Genomic DNA, 24,779 nt, shown 5'->3' on the forward strand with positions numbered 1-24,779 from the left:
AAGTTTTTCATCTAATATTTTTTATTTTATTATTTCAGTTATTAAAAAATGGTTTTAAAAGTTTTAGTTTTTGTTAACAATAATAATCCAAACTTAAACCTATTTTCAGTTCTAATTTTAATATGCGTTTCTGATTTTTATTTATTTTTTAATCTAATATATTTTTAATTAAACTTTATTTCAGTTATTAAAATGTTTTTGATAGTTTTAGCTTTAGTTAAAGATAATAACTCTGCATTAGCAACTTTATTATTTTGATTTTGACAACTTTATTATTATATACTGTACAGTTTGTTATTATATACTAAATTTAATTCCATAATGTAACATATTTAAAATGCGAATATGAATTATGAATAGAAAGAACAGATGTATTATGAACTTAAACTTCATTTTGTTTTCATGTCAACTTGAAGTTAAGCATGCAGGCTGTGTGCAAATTTATGAATGATGACCGTTACAGCAGAAAACAGTTTTGTACATTTCTATCCTGGCCCTAATCATGGGGTGAAACCCTCTGACAGCCTTGACCTGAGATCAGAAAACTGCCAGTTGCATGCTGCAGGCTGAACGAGTGAGATTTGCATAGACGTTCTCACTCAGAAAGGCCACCAAAATGCAAAGCTTCCAGCATGACGGGCTCCTGAGCAGCAGCTGAGCGATTCTGGAGGTGGAGGGCAGCATTATTTGACATCTTAATTGCTGGAAGGTCTCTCCAGAGTTCACGGCTCCAAACTGCCAGTGCTAGGTGCCAGCAGAAGTGGGCTGTCCGTCAGCGTGGCGCTGCACGCCGCATGCTAATGAGTCACAGTGAAGTGATCATCATGCATAAATGTCACCCGCTGCACTGGCACACAGACCTGCACTGCTGACGTCAAACGGTGCAGCACGTGCCCCTGTGGCGCTTTGAGTTCCCCACACACATTAGACATTCGTGTCATGGCCTGTGACTGCGTGCAGGAGGTCGCAGGTTCGTGTTACTAGTGTACAGTTGATTTTGTTATGGAGTTCAAAAAGAAGACGTGATCCGGTGTCATGACTTATTTTTTTGTACAACAACTCACAATGTACTAGCATGAATGTCATGCAAGGTGTTAATGCAGTAATGCATAGTGCTAATTGTTAAATTACTTAATGACTTTAGAGCTGCTAAAATTTTAGACCATCTGAGACCCATATAATCTGTCACCAAAAATTGATTTTAATAATGCATGTTTTTCTACATGCATTATTAATATGAGAACATAAGAATAGCTAAGCAGCAGCCATCTATGGGTTTTTCAATGATTGATATTTAATTTAATTTATCATTTAATTTAATACTTAATAATTAATAAAATATATAATTTAGATATTTATATTTAATGAAATATAGATGTTTTTTTATTTATGCATAAATATTTATAAATATTTTCTTTAATGATACCAAATGAATAATAATATAACTATGTAAGCATTTACTCATACACACACACACACACGCACACACACACACACACACACACACTTTTATACATATTAAAAATTTGAATGTATGAATTTATACACACACACACATACTCATTATAGTGTATATGGATTTTATTAAATGATTTATTTGAATAATCTGACAATATTAAGTGATAATCAGATGGAATAAATTTTAGTACCATGCATATTAATCAACTTAAAATATTAAAATATATTTAAGAGATATTTTATAAACAAACTGTAAACAATAAATAAAAAAAGCAAATTTTCTTTTTTCAAATTTCATGTTTAATTCAATGTGTTATTTGTTTATTTATAATTGTAATTTTGGAGTGAAAATAGTTTCTAAACCCTTTTTTTTGTAATATACAACTGTATATTACAAATACTAATTAATCTGTCAATGAGTACTAAATTAGTATTTTGCACTAGTCTTTGTTTTTGAATTACTGGTGTGCTACTGTCTCTTTAAGACTCTCCAGCTGTGCTTCTCAAGGTGGTCGTTTCCTCTCAGTGAGGGCCTTTGATGAGAAGCTTTAATTAGAGCAGGGCTGTATATTATAGACACATTAGATGAAACACAAAACAGTCTGAAAATAACAGTCTGTAGTCTGCAAGTCTCTCTCTGAGATGAAGTAAAGCGTCTTTCGGTTCAGTCTCTTCCACTGAGACACAAATGTGTGTTCATACTGTCAGTGTTACTGTTTGACTGCAGTATCTACTGTAGTTTTTTCTACTATAGTTGGAAGACTGTGTTAAGACACTTCACATTTGTGTGGTTTTTAAAAGTTTTGCGTTAAAACTCTCCCTGATAATGAATGACTGACTGATTTCTAACAAGTAGTTTGTATTGTTGTAGTTTTAATTCTATATTCTGTCTGATCATTTACTTCAGTCAGAGGAACGTGCTTTATTCACAGACATGCCTAGCACCCTAATTCGCAAAGAAATATTGAGGAACATCCCGTCCAGTTGGACCTGCTTTCCGATTTCTCTTTTGACAGATGGCGATGGACTTCGCTTGCAGTAATTCACAATGTATCTGTAATAGCTCCATCTGTTGTGAGGCTGGGTAATGAAAGCATTCATCTCTACGGATCATCCATTCCTCCTGGTGCTGAAGGCCTTTCCTGACACATTCCTTATTCCTCTCTCATGCCAAAAGCACTGTAAATACTACATTATATATCAGGGTTTCCCAAATGGGGTTCATGTGTTGATGAAAAATTAAAAAGTAAATAAATCAAATGTAGTAATAAAATAAGCAAATGGGGTTAGAAATTAAATAGCAATCTTATTAAATCACAGTAATCAGATAAAAGGGTTTATTTTAAATAAGTATGTAGGCCTACAAGTGTATGATAATTTTTATTAGAGAACATTTTTAAGAAAATACTGTTTCAATCTTTCTACTTATTTCACATTTGATTCAATGTGTCACTTGCTGTTTCTTTGTCGTTTCAACCCTCTATAACTTACGTTATTTTATTGAGCATAAAAAAGTGAAAGTGACAAAAGTGAAAGTGACGTGACATTCAGCCAAGTATGGTGACCCATACTCAGAATTTGTGCTCTGCATTTAACCCATCCAAAGTGCACACACACAGAGCAGTGAACACACACACACACACACTGTGAACACACACCCGGAGCAGTGGGCAGCCATTTATGCTGCGGCGCCCGGGGAGCAGTTGGGGGTTCAATGCCTTGCTCAAGGGCAACTAAGTCATGGTATTGAAGGTGGAGAGAGAACTGTACATGCACTAACCCCACCCACAATTCTGTCCGGCCTGAGACTAGAACTCACAACCTTTCGATTGGGGGTCCGACTCTCTAACCATTAGGCCACCACTTCCCAATATAACATGATAAAGAATATTGGTAACCAGAAGAAAAAGAAGAATGTTGGTAACTAATCTGATCTGGTTACCAGTGACTTTCATTATATGAAGAAAAAGTACTGAGATGTTTCTCAAATTATCTTTTTTAATGTTATGCTGTTGTAGCCTAAGCGTTTGGATAATACATTTTATGTTGAATCAAAGAAAATATTTCTTTAAAAAGCAACTTTTTTAAATATCTACTTGATATTTTTCACATTTAACATTAGAATGCCTTTGAATGATCTTCTGGGGGTATTTTCACAGCCAAATTTAATTTGCAATTAATTAATTGCAACATCATGTAATTAATTAGATAAAAAAATTTTATCACCTGACAGCCTTAATATATATATATATATATATATATATATATATATATATATATATATATATATATATATATATATATATATATATATATATATATATATATATATACATACATACACACACACACACATAAAGTACATACACATTTTCTTTTAGATTTAATATGTAATTTTGAAACAAAACAATCAAATAAAACAATAAAACTAAAACACTTACTCAGACTAGAGATTTTAGTTGTTTACTTGAGCATGTTAATCTGTCGTTATATTATTCAAAGATTAACTTTAAATTTCAGGGGTAATTATTTTAAGGGTTCGACTGACAAAAGTTTGTGAACCCCGGCTACAGTATATATATAATATGCATGGTCTCTTCATCCCTTTGTGTAAAACAATGTCTTGTATCATGTTTGCAGAAGTTTTGGGTATCGCCTCAGATTACGTCTTCCAGTCTGACATGCGTTAATGAGAAGAATGAAACTGAATGCTGTGAAAGGCATGTCAGCAGGAGTTGATGGCAGAGATATAGCCTTCCGACTGCTTTTCCAAGAATCCTCCCGTTCTTGTACAGTCAGCATGTGCAGAGGGGTGTGCGACGGGTGCTTGAGCACAAGGCTATTTTCGTTTTTTTGGTAATAAAACACTTTTATGAAGGACTGTCCAATCTAACTATTAGTAAAATTAATGAATAAAAATGTAGCCATAAATAAAATGATTCACATGATGACGTTTCACCTGATGATCTAATCTGAGATGATTCCTCACGTTCAGACACTTATAGTAATTAGTAGGGATGCACGATAATATCGGCACAATATCGGTATCGGCCGATAAAAGCTTAAAATGACCATTATCGGTATCGGCCGATATGAATATTTCTGCCGATGAGCCAAACCGATATTCTCCAAGTGAAATAATTGACCTGTTTTTCAGATGTGAATGTCAGTCTACATTTGTAAAATAATACATTTATGGTAGAATCAGTACAGAAGAGATACATGGATTTCTCTTCAGTAAAATTAAAGTTTAAATATATCAGTATATATTTGTATATATATCGATATCGGTATCGGCATCGGCCAAAATTATTTTGAAAATATCGGCATATCGAATATCGGCCAAAATCCAATATCGTGCATCCCTAGTAATTAGGTAATTAGCAATTACCAGATACCTTCAATAACGTCCGCGCCAGCCATTAAGTGGAGTTCTCAGCGGAGAGGTGCGCTTGTTTACTTGTATAAATTATTTTACAAAAAACGACATGAAGAGAGCATGCACAGATGTTGTTTATATTTCTGTGGGTATCCTGTGGAAGTAACGTTATCTGCAAGGGGCTATATTTTTGTTCAGTATTTTCCTAATGACAATTTTATAATTGGTTTATAAAAGCTACTATGAACACCCATAACCATAAGGCAGGAAATTGATTTTATAGATTCTAAACTAAATGATATGTCAGTACTGCATTATTCAAATAGATTATTTATTACCTAGAGATAACTTGGAAAAACACTATATATTTTTACTTTATCTTTTTAAACTATATATTTTTGCAATCGTGTGTTTATTGTATTCACGTTTCATCAGTAAAAACGTTTCTGCTTTTTATTCAGCTCAGCTACAGATATAGCCAGATGCTTTTGTCCATATTAGTGATTTCCTGCACATCATAAGTTATTACTTCTATGAGTCTGTTTTGCACTTTCTGCACAAGAGTGCCCTCTGGCTTCCTGTATGAATGAATCATACACTGCATGAGAGTGTTCAGCACTTCTGATATTCACATCTTCTCATTTTGGATACTTTGGATAATGTCAGGTAATGCAAAGGCTATCATCACTGTCTCTTTGAATTTAAATCTAGAGTTAAATGTAGAAACCTATGCAAACAATTTCCTGAATAAAGTGCGGGGGGCGAATTTAAATTTTATTAAAATTCAATATTGTTTATGTTATCTGATTAGCATAAATATCTGACTATTCAAACTTTGAACTATTATTATTATTACAGTATTTATTTAAAAAAACGTAGAGTGCATTAAAGTAATTATCACAGCTTTATCACAACAATTTTCTCATCCTCCTAATTATCAATCCTGTTTTTATCATTATCATTCAAAAAATGATTAAATTCAGGACATGATTAGAATAGAATTCTATTTTAAATAAGACAACAGTAATGTTTTCAACAGCAAAAACACCATACCCTGTAAACTCGTCTGACAGCCTTAATATAATAATAATAATTCAGGTTCTAATTCCAGAGTAATTTTAAAAGGTGCAAAGAAATAATTCTTCAACTTTTAAACTTGGTCTTTTTAAAAATGGTCTTTTCTGTTCTGTTTCTTTTTCAAAATTGCATTGCGGCATTTGTTGCTGTATCAATACATAAGCATTTATTTCGATACACATACTGTATCAGCAAGGAGCACAGACCTATTAAAAGCCATGTTCCATGTGCACCTTTTATACTTTAAGCACCTGCCCCTCCAAAGGTCTCTGCACGGCCCTGCAGAGTGATGCATTGAATAAAGAGCTCCGTCTGCAGAGACACAGTAATGTTAAAAGTAATCCACGCCGGGTGGCATTCAGATGCATGTACAGGCCGGTAGTCAATTTGTCATAGACTCAAAGTGCTGTTGAGTTTGCTCAGCAGGGGTCGGGATGTGACCTTGCACACCGCTGTAGCATATACCTGCCCCGGCTGCGCTTGACATTTCCCGTTTTAGCCAGCCGGGCATCCCAGAACAGCCAGTGACAACCCCTTGCTGCACTACACTAACACAAACACAAACAAACACACACACTACTGGCCTTTCCAGCCTGTCCGACTTGCATAACTCCTAACCAATGCTATTTTTAAAAGCATACAAGATCAAGCTGATAGTTTGTCAACGGAGATAAGAAGTGAATATGAGCTACAGTACGTGCAGTTGTGGCATTTCCCAGAATTCTGTTCTTGCAGCAAGGCTGCTGATGAAAAAAGAAATGTTATTTATCACAATAAATAGTTTAACATTTTAAAGCACATTGGCATATTGCTAAGCTAGTAAATTAGTATGTTTTCAGCTTGTGATTTGTTAGATTTAAAAAAAAGTAATTAAATTTTAGTTTGATTCATTAAAATAATTGATTCATTAGTATGCATCTATTTGAATTTGATTAATTAAAAAACTAATGTATTAATGTGAATCAGTTTGAATTTGAATCATTAAAAATAATATTTGTTCATTTGAATCAGTTTGAATTTGATTCATTCGTTTGTGAATCAATCTAAATGAGTTGTGTTGTATTTTTTTGCATGTTGCCAGAAATGGCCAAGTTTTGGATCGTATTGTATTTTTTTATTTTATCCCATTCAATTCAGGTTGCTAACTAAATTATATACAAATAAAATAAAATAAAATAGGTTATTTTGCCTTTTGTGCCACTGGTGAAGAAGATTCACATTACAGTGGCTCAGAAAGAAGCTGGTTGAAATGTGTGAAGGTTTGAGTTTATAAACCACATCTTTCTGTGTTCATTAAATGTCTTGATTTTGCTAGGTGTGTACATACCTCACAGTTTCCACAAAAATATGAAGCGGCACAACTGTTTTCAGCAGTGATGATAATAATAAGAAATGTTTTTTCGAGCTGCAAATCAGTATATAAGAATGAAGGTCATGTGACACTGAAGACTGGAGTAATGATGCTCAAATTCAACACTGCATCACAGCAATAAATTGCATTTAAATAACATTTTAAAATATATTCACATAGACCGTAGTTATTGCAGTTTTTACTGAATTTTTGATCAAATACATGCAGCTGTGGGGAGCAAAAGGGAAAAATCTAGCTCGGTAGTTTAGATTGGATGAAGCGCTGTATGAGAGCTGACATCCCTCCCTTAGAAAGGCAGAGAGGAAATGTGAGTAGTTTAGCTGATGGGTGTGTGTGTTATCAGTCCATGTTCCTGCAGGCAGAGGATGGGTGATAGGCAGAGGACCGACTGAGGGCTGTAGATTGTAGACGCATTACAGCAGCAGATAGAGCCACGAGGTCCTTCAGGAGGAAATATGTTCTTTTTTTATCTGCAGTCCTTCACCCAGGGGGGGGGGGACTGTTCTTTAGGCTATGAGGAAGAACAGGAGACGTGGATAGTGTCTATTACAAGCTTTACCCGGGGTCATATGCAGTTCCTTAAAAATGCACATTTGAGCAATTCGTCAAGTATTTCCTGTGCACTTAGAAAAATATTTATCCAAATTAGGCATGCACTGAAATAGAAATTGGACAAGTCTGATTTGTTTCAGCAGATTGCTTTGTTCAGACAACTTACTCAAATTACTTTTTAACATTTTTCTAATCTATTCTAATCTAATCTAATAATAATATATCATGTTTCTAATTATAAATAATAATATAGTAGTAAAATTTTGCTGGGTAATAATAATAATAATAATAATAATAATAAATATTATAAAGGTACAAAGGTTTTTAATAAAATTATAAAATATTTTTACTGACTGTAAAAATACTTATTTGCTCCATTAAAATTTTTTTTAAAAAAAGCTTGTAGTAGTAGTTGTAGTGTAGCTAACCACCTTTCCTTAAAGCTAACCTGACTAGTTTATTGACTTCAAGCTACAGTTTTAAAGATGCTTACCATAAGCAGGTATGAGCCCTGCGGCTCTGTTTCTGAAGTTGAGTTTGCATGAGAGATGAAGGAAAGCACTGCATGTATGTTGATAAGATGCCGTCTCTGCAGCTCTCCGGCGGTTCTTTGCAGTTTGTGTGTTCACATTGATCTGAAGTGACTCTGGGCATCAGGCCCTCGCTTGACTGCAGAAAACACAAAGTGACATTTACGCCAAGTGCTGAGCAAAACAGAGGTTTTATTAAGTAAACACTGAGCCTCTGCTGCGTGTAAAATAATGCCACGCTGAGGTGAACGGAGCTTATGTAACGAATCTCAGCTGAAGTAAACATTCATGAAAGAGATGTTGATGATGACTAAATCGTCTTTTAAACGCCAACAAACAGTGGTTTTATCATTTTAAGTGGAGCTTTCTGAGGTGAGCATCATCATCATCATCATCATTATTGGAGATACAGAAAACCATTCGTTTTTATCCATCTAAACTTTGATTTTTAAGTTTGCTTTCTAAAAACTTTTTTGACTTTTTTTACATTCAGATTCTAAATGCAATTTCTGTTTCACATTTGTTGCTTCAGTTCAGGTGTGGGTATATATCAAACCATGATTCACGATTCTTTGTCATGCTGGTTTTACTATTTTGCCAGTTTTCTGAGCAGCACAGCCAATTAGATTTCCTTATTTTAAAAATAAAGCCTTACAAAGTAACAAAATATTTAATAAAAAAGAATGGCAAATATTTTAGCTAAAGTGGGCAAAGATAAAAAATCTTCATTATTTTATCTTTATTATAAAAAATAAGAACAAATATACACATTACAAATAGACATAATATGCAAATAAAACCAACAGTGCTTTATTTCTCAGGTACAGTAGGTGTATTTAGCAGTAGTATACAAGAAGTTGAATGAACAGATATAAAGGAAACACTATACACTTCACTGTATAAATTAGACATTGATTCTTATTAAAACAACTGTATTATAGTTCTTCAGTCAAGAGCAGTATTTTTTTCTGTTTTTTTGTTTGTTTGTTTGTTTGTTTTATTAACATTAAAGGAATAGTTCACCCAAAAATGAAAAATTTTCATAGTTTAGTCAGTCTCAAGATGTTTTAAACCTGAATGAGTTTCTTTCAAGTTATTTTGAAGAATGTGGGAAACCAAACAGTTGCTGGTCCCCAGTGACTCCCATAGCTTTTTTTCCTACTATCAAAGTCAGTGAGGACCAGCAACCATTTGGTTACCCACAACCTTCAAAATATCTTCGTCTGTGTTCAGCACAAGTAAGAAAGAAATACAGATCTGGGAAAACATGAGAGTTTGAATGTGCGCTGCAGCACGATACTATGATATTTCTTCAAAAGTACATTGTGGAGACATTTTAATTGTCCATGATGAAAATTTGTGATATTGCACACCCCTACTTCAGTTCAAATGAACTGAACTGAAATGGAATTTAAAAGGTCTTGACAGTTCAGTTATGAATGCTGCCGCAATCTTATTACTATTACAGCTAGACTCTATACTATTTTTCTTTGTTACTGCATGCCACACCATTTATGCTACTGACTCAGAAGAATTTATTTTTTAACTTTTTTGCATATTTTATTGATAGGTACAATATAAAGATAACACAGATAATCATAACCACACATTGCACTTGATAGTGTCCAGCTTTGTGGCTGGTTCAGATTTGCATGTGTGTTCAAACCGCGACCTGAATGAACCAAATACTATGTCAGTCACACATGGCATTTGAAGCATTCTCTCAGCAACTATTTTGTAATTCCTGACATCTCCATCCTGTTCTGTCTGAATGCTAGTTTTGATGTATGCCCAGGCATTACGCTGTGTTAGCCCCTGCATAAGAACAGATTTAGAGGTGAAATTGAATTATGCCACAGGAAATGATCTGTCATTGGACTTTTTTTCCCAACTACTCGAAGGGGAAAATTGAACAAGAGGAAGAACTGAAGGTACTTAGTAGGGTAGCATGCATAATTTTTTAAGACGGGCGTCACTACAAAGTTGACTGTTCACAATATTTTTTATTATAGTATCAACTTCAATTAAAACAGACACAAATGAGTCAACTGTTGAAATACAGTAAGCACACTGTATGGAGCTTATATAATTTGATCTGGGTAGAAATATTTCAGATTGCACTGAGACTTCTGACTTCGAAACATGAGATATTTTTCTCAGGAGATGATTTCCAAGCAGGAGACTCTGTTTGCTCTCTAAATGCCATCTAGAAGAAAACTCAAGAGATATAAAAGAGATCTCCTTTATGATTTTGTCCCGTGGGGATTTTCTAATAGAGTTTGAATGAAAATGTCTATAGCACCTCATATAATTTAATCATTGCAGAAATCGATGAGATTGCATTGTGATAATATCAGATCTCTTGTGAAACCTTTTCTCAGGAGATAATGTTGAAGCAGGAGACTCTCTATTTGCTTTCTCAGTGCCCTCTAGAAGAAAACTCCAGCGATATAAAAGAGATCTTGTGTTTGATTTTTCTCTCCAGAGAGGTGTTTACCATAGAATTTAAATGAAAATGTTCATAGCAGCTCATATAATTTGATCTTGGCAGAAATTGATGAGAAATATCTGTGATCGCACTGAGATTTTGAACTTTGTGACAAACCTTAGCACAGTTTAAGAAAATGATCAAGAATGGAAACGTCAAACTTTTTTAGCAAAGAAGATATTTTTCTCTCGATTTGCTCTCTCATTGACACCAATAAGGTAAATTCTAGAGATATATAAGACATCTCCTTTATAATTTTTCTTTCACATGGGGCGTTCCTAATGCAAACATGGTGTTTTGTTCTCATATCTTATACCCTAAGCAGCCCAGGCTATGTTTGAACATGCTTGTCTCAGAGTACATCTTCTTAACTCTTTTTTTGTTGTCTTATCATTGTCATTGCTTCTGACCTTTGAGATGTTATCATGAGCTTTAATTCCGCGCAGCAGAAACAGGCTCTTCCAGCTGTCAGGCGTGTGCTTTATTTAGCGAGCGCTGTGTGTTGTCGGCCGGTCAGAGTTTCCCTTGTGGGGCCCCTTGACGCTCACACACAGACAGCGAGTCACACAGTCTCTCCCAAACACACACGCCCTGTACAGCCCAGAGCCAGCGCTGCAGCAGAGCGAGAGAGGAGAGAGAGAAAAGAACCGGGAAATGCCGTATCGGCTAGAGAAGGAAGAGAGTGAGTGAGGCGGAGAGAGAGAAAGAGAAACCTTCGGGTTAGGAAGACAAGTGATTGTCAAGAGGTTTAGCACGTGCTGCTTTCACTGCATTCATTGGATTCTTGCAGCACCTTGACTGCTGTCACTGTCTGCCAACTCTGCCTTCATGTGATGACGGCCAGGATCAGACACGGACAATCCTGAGGTTTTCTCTTCTCCAGCCTGCCTCGCTCCATCTCATCCCCTACGGCTACTCCACCCATTTCTTCAGCTGACACCACTGAATTAATCAGAGCTGTCCGCACTAAGAGGATCAATAGCTTACATGGTGCTTGACAAGAGCGGAGTGCTTAGTCTTTTTTGGGGGAAAATTCCCAGGACTTGTCATTCGTCTCTCCATGGCATCTGGGCTATCTGCACCAGAAAGGGACTGCATGCATCATTGGGTTTCCTTGGGGCACGGCCGTGCATCTCCGACATCCAAATGAAGCGTTTTTCTGAAACCGTTATTGATGCCGGGACTTCACGATGAGGATGTACCACAGTGAGTTTCAAATCCCACACAAAAGGCAGCGGAAGGACCCTCATTCTGCTCTGTGCTTGTTATTTTTGCTCTACTACTACGGAACAGCCCCTTAACCCTTGAACTTTTCTTAACAAGCCATTTTCTTGCCTTAAAATTTGATTTATGCACACTGTCCACATTTAGAAAAGGGTGAAGTGTCTTCTCGAGACTCTTTGGTGGAATAGCAAACTAAGAAGATGTACTCTTCATTGCTCCAAGCGGACTTCTTGTTTCGGAAATGCTTGGAGCTGGTTTCAGTTGAGGCATGTAAGGAGGGTGTATAATGGCTATCCCGAGGCTGGCATAAGAGTTATTTATTTGCGAGAGAGAGGAGCCAACACGAACCACTCCTTCGTTTAAATGAAGACCGGCCGAAATTACACAGGAAGGGAGAAAAAAATGATGCACGTCAACAATTTCCCATTCCGAAGGCATTCCTGGATATGGTGAGTAGTGAAAATGGATTGCAGAAGGAAACAGGACACAATAAATGGGTCTATTGTGTTATGTTTCATGACACTAGGGTTGGTAGGTCATGTTTAGAGATCTCCACATATTTATTTGTATATTTGTCTTAATCTTGTGGTAAATATCAGCGGGTGTCAGCGTAATAAAAGTAAAGGAGCTGATGGTAAACCATGCATATAGAAAATAGGGAATCAAAAGTATTCTTGCCTGTAAAGCCCCATTGATACCAAGAATGGTAACAGGGTTTTTGCAAGTCTTAAAAAGGTCTTTAAAAGTCTTTATTTGCATTTTCACAAATGAAGGCCTTTAAAGGTCTTAAACAAGAGCAGAAAGTCTTATATTCAAAAAGTCATGGCATTAAATGTTGAATGCGCCACAAAAATATCCTCCTCTGTATTTTTCTTTTGTTTTCCAATACAAATATCTTACCATCCATAAATCAAGATACATTTACTTAAGATGCAAAGAAGATATGAAGTCTTGTTTTCTGAGAAATGGAACAAAATTACATGAAATTAAGTGAAAACTAATTTGAATACCCCATTAACAGATATCTGTTGTTGTTTTAAGTGGACTTTTCTAAGCTCACTGGCAAATATTTATTCTTATTGTAACCATAAACCATTAATTTTGAGCAATTTCACATAAAATAAGACTTTCGTATCTTTGGTCATTTTGCTTTTCAAATAAATGTATCTTGAAGATACATTTATATCTTATATCAACGCCTTATGATATCTTTTGCTATTTGGAGTGGAAAGGGGAAACAAACGCTAATAATACAGAGGAACAATATCATTTGAATCACTTTCATAACCTTTTTTTCTAGCTGGTGTATGATAAAAACATTGACGACCAGTCAGAATTGCAGCTCGTGCTTATAATAAACTGAATGTTGTAGTTGTTATCCATAGTTAGACTTTAAAGTCTCCACACAGGTACTACTTTTAGGCCTTTGCTGCGAAAACATTGTGTGACTGTTTATTTTCACTCTCCTCATTGGGTGTTTTCCAACCTATATGTGCGACCACAGCCAGTTTTTATGACTGTAGGCCTCATGGGTTCTCCAACCAGCGTTTGAGGCTGTCAACACCCAGATACGAACAGCAGGTTATGGTGTCATCACCCTGTTGTGGAAAGCTCGAAAAACAAAAGTGCTGCAATGAATCAGACGTGACAGCGTTTGCTGCTCTCTAGGGCTCTGCGGCATCTATAATGGCATCGCTCTGACATGCTGCTTTACTATGGTGATAAATGATCTAATAGGAACGTTAGTGTGGCACATGAACATGGATTCAGTCCAGTGGAGGTCTGTGTTTCTAGTTCATGTAGGAGTGTCACACTTTAGTTTCCTTAAGTCACAACTTAAACAGAGGTGTCATAAAAGAAGCACTTCATGGACTAGCTCATGAAAAAATGACATTAAACATACCTTTGGTGTTGGTTTAGTTCATGTACCAACAGTGCTTCCTAAATATTTGGAAGGAAAACAGACATAATTTGCACTTTTCTTTGCTACAATCAAATTACAGAGTTGCAAAAGCACCATATGATTTCTTTCTCACCCTACACCAAGACAGTATTGTTCTGTGAGAACTGAAAGCATACAAACGGATGCTTTGTGCATGTGTGTGTGTGTACGTTTGCTCCTTTAAACAGTCAGAAGTTTACCTATTTTTTTCATTTCCACCTACACTGTGCTGATACTTTTAGAAGAGAACAATGTGATGTATCATAAACCGTTCAGCTGGAATTGAGTTCAGATCAGGAACCTGCTGCCTTTAAGGTTGGGACTACAGCCTTAAGACAGAGCTCTCATCTCAGTCGTCTTCCCTAAGGCAGTGCAGATTTCTTCAGTGTGTATTGCCATTGATGGTCATTGTGAAAACCAAACATTTTCTGTGCAGTGCTGTATTTTTTGTAGATTAGTAATACATCAGCTGCAGTTAACGCATTACTCAGGTCAAGACATGTCAAAGCTCATTTCCCTTCGGGATTAGAGCAACACAGCCTTCTTGTTTTGATGAACTTCCCCCATGCACATTCACAAACATACATGTTTTCTTTGATTTTATATTATAGAAATGAGCTAATAATGTTGTTTTATAGCAACGAGAATTAAACATTAATTTCCGTCACAAGCAGAACACGCCAAGATTGTGCAAACATTCGTCCCAATTACAGAAACCGAACATTGTCAAGGTTCATTTGCTTCTATTTGCAAAACAGACAAGTCAGTTTAAACATCATGAATCATCAATAAACCATAGATTGTGGGTTTAAACACGTGACTTTTTCAACAAAAGCATCTTCCCAACTCTTAAAAATGTTCCGGTTCCATTAAAATCATTAAATAGCTATTAAAAAATAGGAAAAATGCACAATACTCAACTTCTAAATGCTCAATACTGTTTATTACTTACTGTCAACTTAATTTAAAGGTTGGCAATGTCAAAATTCAACATATATTACAGTATACGATTTTCAATAGTAAGTAATGTTGAATAATGCTAGTCCATCAATCAGCATGTGATTCAAAGTTTGTTTTTTACACTATCAATAGCATAAGAATCAAGCAGGAATAAGCTGGTTGTCTAATTAGTCCCTTGAGGTTTAAGACAATTGTTCATTTCTCTAAATTAATGAAATATAACTGTTTTACTTATAACCATGTATACACACACTCCATAAAGCCCCTATTTTACCAATAATAATGCAGTCAAGAGATGGTGTGATTCAATGAGTGGTTTAAACATTTAAAATGCATGAAAACAAATATTTTCTATCACTTTGTTTATCACTCTTTAATGAGCCCGCACATGACATGCAGGAAAAAATATTAGGCTAAATCGTGTGCACGATTTACTAATTCGTTCCCTCAATTTATAAATTGTCCTAATTCATTTGCTCGATTTGGTAAATCGTCCTCACAATTTAGCAAATCAAGGGAACGCAATAGTAAATCAAGGGAATGCAATAGTAATCGTGTGCAAGTTTTAGTACATTTGAGGGAACGAATTAGTAAATCGTGTGCACAATTTATTTATTTTTTCTTGCATGTCATGTGCAGGGTTCCGTAACTCTCAAAAGGTAACTGTGCATTAAATAATCTATCCCTCATACTTACATAAAAATAGCAGTTTGTTTATTTTGGTTTTGCGTTTTGTAGATGCAGGCATTTCAATGGAATTCTGTGGCCAAATAATTGAGAGAACCGCAAACGTCTGCAAACAATGAAAGAATTTTAAGCATTTTTATCAGTACTGTGTGATTAAGCCCAAAATAACATAATCCCAGTCTCTCTTGGAAACACACACACAGCCAAATACACACTGCATTGAACTCTATTGCTCTACTTTGTGGTTTCATGCTTGAAGAAAAACTCTCTTTTTTTTTCCTCTTGAATACTTGTTTTCATGAAATATTGAAGAGGTTACATGCCGTCAGATGAATTATGGGTGCTACATTGTTAAATCAATGGAACTGATTTACTGAATAGCTTAAAAAGGACAGAGCTTGTCAGCGTGCATCACCTTATTCTGTTTGGTTTCGCTTGATTGTGTTCATTTATTCTCTGTCCTCATGAGTGTAAGCTTGTTTGAATGACCGTTGCACCTTTACATGCACCTTTGTGCCATCGCTAATTGGGAAAATCAATTACTACAAAAAGCAGTGCAGCAAAATAATGAAGGATTAACCAGCGCTGAGCTTTGAGTGTGTTTTAGAGATATGTGGCAATAGACTCCAAGTTTATGACACTTACACAGTAACTTAAGTCCAGAAACAAACCAAATGCCATTATGAAAATCCATATTGGCCAGTGCATTGAATCATGTGGTCCAGTTGCATATGTGTAGCATGCATTCCTCTGTTAATGTTGCAGTGGCTGTACTCAAAAGGGTGATAAACTGATAAGCTTTCTGATTCAGAACTGTGCTGTGTTTTATTAATATGCTGAGCTTTATTAATATGCAGCACTGCTATATCATTTGAATTCCTTGTGACTCATTCTGTACGTACTGTGTAACTGTACATTCTTCTTTGTTCATCTGTTTAGGAATCACTCATAGAGTGACATACCACCCATTAGTTGCATTTGCACTACTGTAGTAGTTTTATAACGGTTCGTTTCACTTTGCGATATTTACTGCATGCTGTCTGCCAGAGCTCCCTGAGCGTCGTCCCTGGAGCATGTGCCACACTTGATAACAAATAACCCGCACACGCAGATGCTGCACACCAGAGACCGCCTCTATCTCTCTCTCTGTGCCTGTAAACATCAGTGCATGCTAGAAAATCATGCTAATGGTGTTCTTCCATCTTATATATCATAAGAAATTCATATGCATTTAGAGTTTCCATAAAAGGACAAGGCAAGACACAACATGCATAGCACGTCTACATTCAGACTAGTGGAAAGAAAACATCTAAAATACAACGTTTTATGTATTTTATTATTATTTATTCATTTTATTTTACTATAAAATAATAACTAATTATTTTATTAACTACTATCTATTATTGTCTGTAGATTTCAATTACAATACATGTTTTTAATGGCAGTCAGTTTTCTCCTGCAATTCAGCAGCACTTACACACACCACACCTTAGGTATTTGATCCTATTTATATTTTTATAGAGTGCTTTGTTCGTAAATAATTCACCTGATATATATTAAGCATTTTATTCCTAAAAGCAGGGCAAAAACTTTTTTTCTTCTTATTAACAGTATTTGACTGTTTGATTCTAATATGTCAACAAAATGAAAAAATAATTTTGAAGCTGGCTTTATCCAGTGCTTAGTTTTATGTGCTGGAAATGCATGCAAATTATAGCATTTTTTATTAGATAATGCCTTGTTTGTATATTTACTAGGGGTGTAACGATACGCGTATTCGTATTGAACCGTTCATTGGACTAATTAATTATATTTAGAAAATAAATAAAAAATAGTGAAATATAATGATATGCGTTCAACAAGGTAGCCCAATAACCCAAACGCCGTAACAGGCACCGCCCCTGACACCCCCGAAGAAGAAAAAAACACCAACTTATATGTTTATGTTAGGATACTCAGTCAGGCGCTCGCTCATTCAGTAAGCGCTGAAGGCTCGTTGCAAAATGGCCAATGCGTTTAAAAGACCAGAAATAGAAGACATAGTGCAGCGCAAATCGCGTTGTATCTGAAGGGCAACGCTGAGCCCAGGGTCCAGCGCCGCGCGTACTGCGTCCTGTGTGAAAGACACTTTAGCCATTTTGCAACGAGCCTTCAGCGCGTACTGAGTGAGCGAGTGCCTTACTCTGTAGTGGAAAATGCAGGTTTTAAGAACATGCTTAATGTAATTGAGCCTCGTTACAATATTCCTTCACGAGCCCATTTCAGCCAGACCGTAATTCCTAGAGTTATAGAGTTCCATATAAAGAGTTACATCTTTGTATTTGTTCATAACTACTACAACAATATAACATTTTCATTTTTTTTTTATAAGGAGCTGTTTTTGTTTTATACAGTATGCTGCTAAGAAAACACCATAGAAGATGGGTAAAGAATAGCTCCATCATTGTTCAATGTAAAAAAAAAAAAAAAAAACATACTTTGTTAGTTTTAATAAATAATTATTTTTTTTTTAAAAATCAAGGAAATTTTTCTGCCAAATTTTTCTTTTTGCTGTATCTAAAATGTACCGAACCGTACCGAACCGAACCGTGACACCAGTGAATCGTATCGAACCGAACCATAAATTTTGTGAACCGTTACACCCTTAATATTTACATATAACATTTCAGAAAACTGTCATGCAAAACAGTAGTCTTAAAGAGGTCATATGACATTGCTAAAAAGAACATTATTTTGTAATGTTACACCCTTTACCATACTGTGATGCCGTCTCCCAGTTTTCAATTGGGCTACTTTAACACTGTTGCTGCGGGTTGTTTTTCAAGTCCATGGTTGTGACAATAACGTGAATTTAGCCCCTGAAATGTGAATTTTACCAGGGGAACACTGCCAAAAAACATGTATTTTATCCCCTGGAAACACTATGGGGCTAGTTTTTGGCCAGTTTTGTGTACCAATTGTGTGGATTTTGTTGTCAAAACCTGCCAATCCTGCGGCGCGACGACACACAACCAATAAAACACATTGCCAACAAGGCATTTGTTGCATCCAGCTGGGACAAAATTACTGATTATAATGACTTATACTGTCTTTTTACACGTGAACATAAAACCATGTTGTGATCAGAGAAACGACAAACAAGCGCTACTCTACACTGCTCAAATCTTGGATTGAATCATCAGTGGCAAATTCTTTTAATATGTAAACGTACTTACAGGCTGTGATTCAGAAGCGCCAGACTGTCCTTGCAAAGTTGGAATTGCCCCACTTTATAGAAACGGCGTTTGTGCACAGACATCATTGAATGCTACTCTTTCAGGTTCAGGAAACAGTCCTCCGTAAAATGAGCTGCTTACATCTGAATATTTGGGTTGAACTGTTTTAGAACAGTGTTGTAAATACAACTCAACCAATGATTTCTAGTTATGTCCTCTTTGGAAGGCCAAACAAAGTAGTTTTGTTTTCACAACGAAACACAAAGAGTGTCCACGACATGGCAGCGCCGGCAACAATACTACAGCGAGAATCAAAGTGATGCCTTTTTCTTTGTGTGAACATTTGGGTTGAGTTTTGCTAATTTTCCCACACAGTGACGTAGACGTGGGACAAGTCTTAAGTTTTATAAAGAATATCTCTCTGGGTATGAGACTTTAGTCTTTGCAACTTTAGGGACCTTATCTAAGCAACGAACAGCTTGTAATACTGCAAAGAGAAAGGAAAACTTGAAACCGCATCATATGACCCCTTTAATGTCAGCTGGGGAAATATGACATCTATAAGTTATCAGTTTTAAGATAAAGTATCTTGCAGTCAGATAAACCTGTTTGGGGAAATGCATCATGGGATATGAAAGCTAGCAATCAATTTTATCTTTTTGTCACTTAAAAAAAAATGTTGTGTTTTTATTCTTCCAAAAATGACTTAATGCATGTTTACTTGACAGATCATTGCAGATGTTCTTTATTAAGGATATATATATATAAGTTTGTTTATTCAGCTAAACAAGGTTTGTTATATATAAAAATGGATACTTTAACAGTATGGGCAACAGAAAATTGTTGACTCGTTGTAAAAACAGCCTGAATGAAACACCAATATTCAAGACCATTACATTCACTGGGAAAGTTGCATTGTTGTAGGTTAACTGTGGAATTTGACACATCGCTGCATTGCTTGCTTTTTCCCAGTGATCTGCACCAAACAGCAGCAGCATCCCCAGGTCAGATTGAAGAAGCAGAGGCCATTATTTAATATTGCTCACAGTGCAGACGTAAGCTGAATCAGCAGAGCTTAGCAGCCAGCATCCATCCAAGCCCTAGACCTCAGTGCATTTCTGCAGACAGCAACAGTCAACACACTGGCAACTCTAAATGCTTATTTTAGCAAGGCTGCGGGAATTAAATGTATTTTTGAAGTAAATAACATTTGGCATTTAGCTGTGCATCAAATATTTATATTTGTAATATTCATCCAAAACATTTCATATGACATAATCAGGTGACATTAGACTCTGAGGATAAGACGTAATAATCGTCGAGCAGACACGATGCACTCTTCAGTGCTATAAAAAGAAACTGCAGCATTGCTTGTGACGCCTGTAGATCTTCCCAGGCTTACCCCTGAGACAGGGCATCCCTGGGACGTCCCGTGTGTTCGCACACCCACGGCTAAGAGGAGGTCAGTGACATCACAAAGGTTGGGTTTGATGGGATTAGCGTTAGTGTGATGCACTTCCAACAGCAAAAGCCATTACCTCAGCCATGTGCTAATGCTAAAGACATATACGTGATGTGAGCAATGCAAAGATTAGACTGAGATACATCCAATAAATATTTAGTGCCGAAACTGACAATGCAAGTAAAGGTGAGCGGAGGCTCGAGGAGTCCTCCAGAGACATTAGCAGGAGCTCTGCACGTGTCCGTCTTTATACATGATTTTTGAGTCCTGTTTGAAAAATCGTTCCCTTGCTTGAAGTGTGCTCGTTCAAGTCATGTATTGTCATCTGATTTTACTTTAACAGTAAGGCACAGAGTTAAGGCACAGGGTGCTTTAAAATGAATTGCTTTCTATGGAATTCTGTTCCTGTCTGCCTTTTATTTTATTATATATATATATATATATATATATATATATATATATATATATATATATATATATATATATATATATATATATATATATTTATATAATTATAGCTATGTGAGCTGTAAAAAAGATAACATAGTTGTACAGTATGTATTTAAAAAAAATGGTAGTGAGGCCATTTACTTAACTGTTATTTTAAGTCATTTTCTGAAGGGCACAGAGGGCTGACAGGGTGCTTGATCACCTTAAAAATGTGCACTCTTTTGCTCTTGATTAAACCCTGCATCTGTTCACATTTTCACTATGGCTCTTTTGACCTATAATTGCTTGTATTTCTCTTTAGCTCTAAGGATCTTGTTTCTTGATTGGTTCAGAGGTTGAGGACATTCATGCACAAGCTTTTGGGCCCCCGGGGGATTTCGCAATAGTTTCCAGCTGGGAATGTTGTTTTAAGAAACATGTTTCCACATGTAAACAAATCACAGGAAATGTTGGTGGTAGAAGGCGTGTCGCGTGGAAGTATGTTTTATCATGTAGCATTTCTTTACAACACCAATAGCATATGCATGAACTGATATGTATATGTAAGACCCATGTAAGAGCCATATGCATTAATGTGAATTTCAATTGGCAGTTGTTCTTTCTGCATGACTGTGAGTGTAAGAAACGTGTTTACTGCACCATTATCTGTGACGCACTCCAGGGTATTTAAGGGGATGAGGTGGCTTAACCTTCTTTTGTTCTCATTTAGTCTCCATGCGGACACAGGTGGTCTTCTCTCCAGAATATGTCCTCTCTCTGAGGCCTAATCTCATTTGGACTTCAAAGAATGTTTTTCTTTTAAATACTCTGAGTCTCTCTGTGTTTCATGTCATTTATTTTGTACCTGAAATATCTAGATCTTGACGTTTAACTCTGTTTCTAATCGTCTGTGTATGGAAACGATTTGAATAGACACTCTTAAAAACGAAGGCTCTTTATTGGCATCTACAGTTCTATAAAGAGCATACAAAGGAATAGTTTACCCAAAATGGAAACTTAATGAAAATGTACTCACCGTCAGGCCATCCAAGATGTAAAGGAACTTGTTTCTTCATCAGAACAAATTTAGAGAAATAAGCAACAGTTGAAACTTAAAAACATCTTAATAATGGATTTGTTTCTTACAAACACGCAGCTTTTGGCTGTTAGATGTTAATTGATGGACTGGAGTGATGTGGATAATTGTGATGTTTTTATCAGCTGATAAAAATGATCATTTAAACACAGTATTCAACACATCAGGATTATTTTAAAAGAGAGCATTGATTGGTCCTATGTATCTGCCAACTCTTGCAATCTATAGTAGATCTGCTAAAATCCGTCCTGTGCACTCACTGAGCGCTCTCTTTTCCCCATCATTACTAGACACGCCCCTTACGGCCGATTGGCTGCAAGTGTGTTATGGGACTTTGAAAAAATAACTTAGTGCACCTTTAACTTCCATGGAGCCTTTCCATTCCACAAAAGGTTCTTTATACTGGAAAAGGTTAAAAATGTTCTTTACGCTTAGAAGCTAACTGCTCACTGACAGATTCTTTTGAGAACTAAGAAGATTCTTCTTTGGAACCTTTATTTTTAAGATTGAAAACTTGTTGGTAATGCCAACAAGGGAAACTTATTAGCGAAGCAGGGTGATTAATAACCCGCTAAGATTGCCATCGCAAAGGGGCTGTGATGCTAAATTCTACCTGACAAGTTCTCTGTGTTGTCCATGACAAAAATGTGCCATACAGCATCTTCAATGAGAAGGCTGTCGGTGCCACGCTTGCCAAGCAGGTCCTGGAGATGCGACGGTGCAGAGGGAGCAAAAGTGTCCTGTGGAGAGCATCATTAAAGCAGTGAGACAGGGTGAGACAGAAGCTGAAGCTGGGAGAACGCACCGACAGTAACTCTCTCATCCCAGGTGATCGCTAATTAAACCTGCCGTTAGAAAGAAATGCATCCCTCTTATTACAGGGCACCACTGACACACTTCCAGGATGAGTGGCGTCTGTCTTCACCGCATTGCTATAATGAGTAGAGCATCTTGGGTAAATAGAAAGACAAACAGACAGCCTTTGATGTCAAATTAGGCTTAGCAGACATTAGGGAGAATGAAAGAGAATCATATTCAGCTGAATCATATTGAACAAACATTTCTAAGGCTTCTAAATGATCAACATGATTTAAACTTTGCTAAAAAAAATCCTGTTGTACACAATCTCTACATATTTTCTATCGTCTGATTGATAGTTTCTACTTTTTTGGAAGTAAAAGGCCTTTTAGTATGAATGTAAAAACATCAGTTTGTGGTTCACGTGCATTTTTGCTGTGAAATCTTTACTGATTTGTATCAATTAAACACAAGTATAACTCAACAAACAATGTTTTTTCCTTTGAATTTTTTTTATGTTCCATTTTTTAAGAAAAAAAAAATTCTGAATCTTTATATCATGTCAGGCTTTAAAGGGTTAAAAAAAATTTTTTTAAGTGATGTCAAAAATCTGTTGCTAATTATAGCTCCGTTTCATCTAGCCAGTTAAACGTGTTTCACAGCATTCATAGTCACATTTGTCAAGCCTGGACTGAGAATCTGATCCATCGAAGGGCTTTAGGAGATCAGCTCTGGCTATATGTCTCATCTTGCACCTTTGAACCTTTTTAAACAAGTCTGACCCACATATAATGCAGAGATGGGCATTTTTACATTTACCTTTATTGCATTTGGCAGACACTTTTATCCAAAGCCATTTATATTGCAATTAAGGTATTTATTTGTTTAGAAACTATACTGTAAATAACATTTACTGTAACTTGTATATTTTCTAAAAATAACAATAATGTCAATAATGCATTTGCCTCTACAGATATTTTATTGTAATTCATTTATACTACCACTTAAAAGTTTTTAAAAGTTGATTATATTTTTATATGTTTTTCGAAAGAAGTCTATTATGCTCACCAAGACTGCATTTAATTGATTAAATACAGTAAAAACTGTAATATTGTGAAATATTATAACAATTTAAAATATCTGGTTTCTATTTAAATAAATTGTAAAATATAATTTATTTCCGTGATCACAGCTGTATTTTCAGCGTATTTTCTGTATTTTTTAAATACAGAAGTAGAAAAGTATCGTTTGAGGGTGTTTAGGAGCTTCAACACAAGACAAAAAAACAATTGCCACGATGGCCATGGAAAATGAAAGACTGATTGGTTTATTAAGCTAAAAGCATGTATCGTGTGACTTGTGATGTCAATTGATGGTCGTCTTGTGTTACAGTATCTGCTGGTGGCCGTAATTATACCTGCTTGACCAAACTATTGTGTAGCGTCAATATAAATGAAGACGCCACCTTCTTTATAGGGAGTTCATTCGGTGAGGGAGGGACGGATCTGAGCTGAAACAGCAGCTAGTTAACTTGATCTAAGAAAAACATTCCAACGGTGCTTCCCAAACAATCCCGGGTCAACAATCCTAAGCCTTTCGATGCTTCCAGAGGCCACACTGATCTTTCAGGACATCTGGAGTTACTTTAGTTTTGTGTCTTCTCCTCTAGGGTTTCGTAACAGACCCCCACCAGCCTGTGTATGTAGAGAAGAATAGCTCGTCAGTCATCAGTCATCTTACTGCTGTATTGTTCAGTGATGTCGCTACTCATAAATCACGCTTTCACCATCAACAGGACAAACATGCTTAAGTGAGCCATTGTTCACAAGTCTCAGTTTCACAGACGGCACTCCTCAGGTGCTCGGAGTCTTTTATCAGTCAGGAAGCTGTTGTATTGAACTCAATACCATCCGCTGATTCAGTTCTCCTGCATTCATTTACTAGTTACAAGTGCAAATGGATTAACCATTCATCCATACATCCATCTATCATTCCTTCCGTCTATTTGTCTGTCTATCGTTCTATATATCTATCTATCACTCTATCTATCGTACTGTAAAAATAAAAAAAATCTGTGACATTTATGGTAAATACCAGCAGCTGTGGCTGG

General features: G+C 36.0%; 1 protein-coding gene across 6 annotated transcripts in view; it reads left to right on the plus strand.

Moving 5' to 3' along the window:
• The window catches only part of LOC128020821 (cAMP-specific 3',5'-cyclic phosphodiesterase 4D), a 167,703-nt gene that overhangs the window by 96,765 nt on the left and 46,159 nt on the right, over positions 1–24,779 (plus strand). Inside the window, exon 1 of one of the 6 annotated variants that reach the window (XM_052607561.1) lies at positions 11,451–12,529. The exons of the other annotated variants lie outside the window; for them this stretch is intronic. Coding sequence (XP_052463521.1) covers positions 12,444–12,529 — 86 coding nt within the window. The 5' untranslated portion in view covers positions 11,451–12,443. Of the gene's footprint in view, positions 1–11,450; positions 12,530–24,779 lie in introns of those variants that run through there. 6 annotated transcript variants of the gene reach the window in all.

The sequence above is a fragment of the Carassius gibelio genome, chromosome A10 (genome assembly GCF_023724105.1).
Source record: "Carassius gibelio isolate Cgi1373 ecotype wild population from Czech Republic chromosome A10, carGib1.2-hapl.c, whole genome shotgun sequence".
Lineage (NCBI taxonomy): Eukaryota > Metazoa > Chordata > Actinopteri > Cypriniformes > Cyprinidae > Carassius > Carassius gibelio.